Source organism: Equus przewalskii, chromosome 6 (genome assembly GCF_037783145.1).
Source record: "Equus przewalskii isolate Varuska chromosome 6, EquPr2, whole genome shotgun sequence".
NCBI classification, from domain to species: Eukaryota; Metazoa; Chordata; class Mammalia; order Perissodactyla; family Equidae; genus Equus; species Equus przewalskii.
Genome location: NC_091836.1, coordinates 72,684,876 through 72,690,970, shown reverse-complemented (window position 1 = coordinate 72,690,970; position 6,095 = coordinate 72,684,876). Strand labels below are relative to the sequence as shown.

The 6,095-nt window shown below is 37.4% G+C and overlaps 1 protein-coding gene across 1 annotated transcript; it reads left to right on the top strand.

The window, feature by feature from the left end:
- The first annotated feature begins 3,160 nt into the window (after nt 1–3,160).
- Nucleotides 3,161–4,117, top strand: LOC103553195 (olfactory receptor 51I2-like). The gene has a single exon (XM_008523664.2). It carries the CDS (start codon nt 3,161–3,163, stop codon nt 4,115–4,117), a length of 957 nt encoding a protein of 318 aa, XP_008521886.2.
- Nucleotides 4,118–6,095: the final 1,978 nt, after the last annotated feature.

Sequence of the window (6,095 nt, the reverse complement as noted above, 5' to 3'; positions counted from 1 at the left end):
TTTGCTAGTATTTTATTATGAGAAAATTCAAAAATACTCAAAATTAGAGACAGGATAAAATCAATCTCTATATGACCATATCCAGCTACCTTGAACATCAGCTCATAGCCACTCTTTCAGCTTAGCTCCACACAATCCCCACCATGTGTCCCCCACTCCTTCAATTATATAGAAGTCATTCTAAGTCATTGTGTCATTCTTATTTAAAGAATATTTTCAGACAGTAAAACATAGCCATAATGTTATAATCACACCAAAATAAAACATCATCATCAAGATTTCAGCCAGTATTCATACTTCCCCAATTACTCTAGAAAAGTATTTTTGATTGTTAGTTTGCTCACTTTTTATATTTGATTTGCTCGAAACAATATCCTAACGTGGTTCAGACATTGCATTTGGTTGATATAGTCAAGTCTCTCTTAATCTATAGTTTTTCCTTCCTCCTTTTTTATTTTCTTGTAATTTATTTGTGGAAGAAGTTAGAATTTTGTCCTGTCAAGGTTTTGAGGGTTTTTTTAAATTTGGATCCTTCTCACGCACCTTTTGGTGTCCTTTAACATGTCTGCTTGCCTGTTGTCCCCTATATTCTCTCTAAATTGGTGGTCAGATATGAGTCAGGCTTATTATTTTCGTAAAATATATAAATGTCTGTCATTTTTGTGATACTCTCAGCACTTGATTTTTTGGCATTATTTCATTGGGTTTGCAAAAAAGTGGTACTCTAATTCTATTATTTCTTAGTAGCTGGGATGCTTCTGTAGAGACAAACCTTCCTTCATCAATTTTTTTCTTTACATCAGGCAACAATTTGTAGAAAAAAAGCAGGTTATTTGCAGTTTTCAGAATACTGACTACTTAATCTTGCTGACATCATCCTTACACACACACATATTTAATATATTTCAGCCTATGGCAGTAATTATTCCCTTTGATAATCAATTGGCCCATAGTTGGCAAATGGGAGCCTCTTAAGTTGACTGCTTCGTCTTTTTTAAATGATCCTAATTTTCTTTGATTGGTTCCTTGTTTTCTAGTATTAAAAGATATCGAAGCTCGTTTGGTATATTTCCAGCCCAATGCTTGAAATCAGCCATTTGTCAAAGGCTATCTGGCTCCTTTCGGGACAATAGGGTATTTAGAGACCACATCTAAGCATTAAGTGTGTTCCTTGCTATTGAGTTGTTCTTGTTTGTAGTCACTTTCTGTGAATAAAGCTGAGAAATACATATTATTTAAAAGAGAAATATTTCTTAAGCTTATTCTGATATTCCCAACTCAACTTTATGATTACAGCATTTTGATTTACTCATTTGATTTTAGATATGTATCTTTTATTTTTTAAAATTTGAGTTCCAAAGGCATTAAAATAACTACTTAAATGATTTATCCTACAATAATAGTCCATATTACAAATAACAATTAAAACATTGACTTTGACGTATTTTTTCCTTTTCCACCCGAACAACATTCTAGATGTATTAGGAATACATGATTACATCAATTTATCCACACTCTCTGTACACATTGATCCTTTTTTTGTGGTCTACTGGTCTTAAGAGATTTCTGGGATAAAGTCTGATATTTTTCCATTTTGAGATTTGCTGCTTCTATCAGAGTGCTTATAGAATTTTTGTTTATTGTTTCAATATAACAACTATACCTAGATACATCTAGATTTGCTTATTTGTTAGTATTTATTTTCTGGTACATTACATTACAAGCACTTTTATATAAAGATTTAGTGTTTATTTCATCTTTCAGAAAAATATTTTATGGTACACGTAAATATTTTTCTATTTTGCATTTTTATTTTATTCCTATTCAAGAATACCTACGTTTTGAATTCCACTATTTATCTGGCATGTCTATTGTATTATCTCTAATTACTTTTATCATTGTTTTAATTTAATTTTGTTTTATTATTTGTAATTCTATTCTCTATATCTGAGTGTTTTAAGTAGTATGCCTTTTCGTAATAGGAATATTTTCTATTTCAAAGTATCTTTTATAATTTTCCTCATGTTATTTTCTTCAGTTTCCATTTTGATTTTCATTTTCTTTTTTATTGTACTCATTTTTATACTCTAATATCAAAAGTTTTAATTTGGTTCATGATTTCTTTAATTTCTTTCCTTAGGAAATTTTCATAAAGAATTTTCTTCTCTTTCCTGAATAATTCATTATCTCAAAGAGCATTTTTACATCTATTTAACTTGTTTTATACCTTTTCATTTTTACAAAACATACCTGCACAAATTCTATGTTGGAACTTCTCCGTTGCTCGTCTTTGACTGGGGTGACTTGCACCGAGACTTGATATTTGCTCAGAAACAGTGTCTGAGAGAGAAGGCATGGAGGATGACGCAGCCGACCCTGTCAGCAACTTTACTTCACTATGCTTTCTTTCAAAATCTACCACCAAAATATGCAAACTCCTCTGCTCTGGAGGCAAAGTGCATGTCACCCTCATTCCAAAAGAAAAGGAAAAGAATAGGTCATCCTTACTTTCAGAGTGAGTTGATCCCATTGGCTCAGTATGGCATAACTGTAGGCCCCAGGATTCATGCTAAAACTCCTTTTGTCTCAAAGACCTATTTTTGCTGGGTTTTAAAATAGCTGCTAAAAGATATTTGGGTGGCAGTTTCCCTTAGGTTCTTTTATTAACCTACCTTTTGAGTGCTTTTTGTTTGCTTATTTACTTGTTTGTTTGGTTTGGGGGGATTTAAAGGTGAATCCAAGAAAGAGAAATAAGCCCATGCTGTCAGCACTTCAGGCTTATACAGAATGTTTGCAATTTATCTCCATGAGACCACTGCTTCTTGTTTAAAATAGAGATTTTTGATTACCCTCTGTAGAATCATCTCAAATTTTTTGAAACAAAACCTTATTTTCTTCAGTATGCCAAGAAATCAGTGTTTCACCCTATCAAATGATATTTCACAGTAAATAGGTATGAATTATAAATATTCTCCAGTTTGCTTTTAGATGGAGTATGTTTTTAGATCTCTTTCACATTTCATATTTGCTATTGTGTGCGAACTGAAGTCAACTAACATCAGAGTTGGTGTTTTTTCCAATACTTTTGTCTCATCTTCCTATTTTTCTGCCCAGATTGAAGAGGTCACATCTTTCTGGACACCTCGTCTTTCCTCCAAGGATGCTCCCTTCTCAGACCTGTATCAACACCTCTTTCTTCCAGCCATCTGCTTTCCTGATGATTGGCATTCCAGGCCTGGAGGCCATTCATGGCTGCATCTCCATGCCCTTCTCTGCCATGTACACTGCAGCTCTCACTGGAAATGGCCTGATCCTCCTGGCTGTAAGGAGGAGTCCCAGCCTGCACCAGCCCATGTACTGCTTCCTGTCCATACTGGCTCTCACCGATGTGGGCCTCACCTTGTCCACACTGCCCACCACCCTGGCTGTGCTCTGGTTTGACTATCGGCTCATCGGCTTCAATGCCTGCCTGGTCCAGATGTTCTTCCTCCACTCCTTCTCTGTGGTGGAGTCCTCAGTGCTCCTGGCCATGTCATTTGATCGCTTTGTGGCCATCTCCACCCCCCTGCACTATGCAGCTGTCCTCACAAATAATGTCATTATCAGGATTGGGTTAGCTATTGTGGCTCGAGCCACTGTGTCCCTCTTCCCACTGCCCTTCTTACTAAAGCGGCTGAACTTTTGCCCTGGCAAGATCCTCTTGTCCCACTCATTCTGTTTCCATGTAGATGTCATGAAACGGGCCTGTGCTGACATTACTGTCAACATTATTTATGGGCTGTACATAGTTCTGTCCACAGTGGGTATAGACTCCTTGCTTGTTGTCCTGTCTTATATCCTTATTCTTCATACAGTGATGGGTCTGGCCTCTCCCAGGGAGCGTGTGCGGGCCCTCAACACTTGTGTTTCTCACATCTCAGCTGTTCTGGTTTTCTACATCCCAGTCATAGGAGTGTCCATGATCCACCGTTTTGGGAGACACCTGTCCCCCATTGTTCATGCTCTTGTTGCCTATGTGTACCTGATGGTGCCCCCTGTGCTCAATCCCATCATCTACAGTGTGAAATCCAAACCCATCAGGGGCCCCATGCTCAGAGTGCTAATGAGGCAGGGCTGATGAAACCAAGGAACAGCCACAAAATCTGAGGGAAAACATTGCCAGTCATATTTTATGTCCAGATTGCCCTTATTCCGAGGCTTGACCTACGCACATTATCAAGAGTATGACAAGTAAATGAACATCCTCAGACTAATGGGTGAAGAACTGTCTTGATTCTTCCCTGAATTCATTAACCTCTGATATTTTCTTTAGTGTTTCCTAGTGCAAGAATTTGTGCTCTGGACAAGAGATATTAAAATGAACCATATATGGTCTCCTCCATCTGTTGGAGGACAGAAGCCTGTAAACACATAATTATAATAAAGTTTAATGGAGCTGCAATAGATACACACAAAGTGCTATATGAACCTAGAAGAGGGCTTACTGCCTTGCCAAGAGGAAATGAGAAAGGAGGTAGGTCAGGAGGCTGAAAGGTGAGTATGAGTTTGTCAGGCAGAAAAGATAGGCAAGGGGAGGGCGCACCTAAGAAAGGGAAAAGAATGTAAAAAACAAAAACCCGAGGTGTGGAATAATTTGCCGTGCTTATGGAAAGGTGAGTAGTCGCATATGGCTCCGCAGAATCTGTATGTGTTGGAGGGAGAAAAACAGAAGATGAGCAGAAATCACGAGCAGTGATGAGATTTCTTGGGGCCCCTCAGACCTGTTGAAACATTTGACCTTCATTCTTTGTTTAAAAGCCAGTCATGGAAAGGCTATTGCATTGTAAAAGGTTGCACAGGCTTAACTGTGGATTACAGATTAGAAAGGTTGAAAGGGAGAAGAAAAACATCGTAAAGAAACCATCTAAGAGATTGTCGTAACAGACAGGAAAAAGGGAATGGAAGATAAATTAAGTCAGTGTAATAAGTAGTGGAAAAAAGTAGATATATTTTTTAAAAATTATATATCTACATTTTCTTTCTCTGTTCTCTGAAAGTGCCCAGAAGCAGTGACACCAGTAGCAGTGAGCGGAGCTAGTACCCACTTACTGCTTTCTAAATACCATTCCCCACTACAAATAACCCAGGATCCTCGGAGCAATAGTAATTCCAATTATGACACAGGGAAAATATAAGTTGATACTGGAATAGCTTATAACTGAAGCAGTAAAGACTACGGAAACAATAAGGTCGTGTAAAAAAGAAACACACGAATTCATGTGAAAGGGCTAGCAGTGGCCAAAGGTTGACAATTGGAACATTAAAAACAATTTTCACAGCAATTGGTGATCATGAATTGAGTTTTTTAAAAATATGAGTCCATAGTGATATTCAAAACAAAGAGGGAAAATAGCAGGAAAAGAAGAAAACTCTTCTTTATAGAAGAATGTCATATAATAAATGCTAAAGTATTATCATAGACTTAGAAAAGTACCTTTTTGCAGTTTTTAACGTAACTTAAAAATAATCAACAAATGCATAAAGGATGTTGGGAAACAAAATATCCACAGTCTCTCTGCATCACTGGAAAGTTTACTTACTAAATACAAAACAATGAATGTACCTAAACAATAAAACGATTGGCCATGACAACTTTAAACAAGTGATCAAATTTAGCCTAGCCAATAATGGAATAATCTGATCTTGCGTGCATTCTGAGATGTACAATAAGAATAAAACATCACATGTACAAATTCCTACCAAAAATGTTCAACGTGAACCTAATCATAAGGAAATGATCAGAAAAATCTCAAGTATGGGAAGGATCACATACATACACACATATAAACTAGCCTGAAATCTTTTAAAAATGCAATGTTATAAAAACTACATCAGGGGGCTGGCCCCGTGGCCTAGTGGTTAGGTTCGCGCGCTCCGCTGCAGGCGGCCCAGTGTTTCGTTGGTTCGAATCCTGGGCGCGGACATGGCACTGCTCATCGGACCACGCTGAGGCAGCGTCCCACATGCCACGACTAGAGGAGCCCACAACGAAGAATACACAACTATGTACCGGGGGGCTTTGGGGAGAAAAAGGAAAAAATAAAATCTTAAAAAAA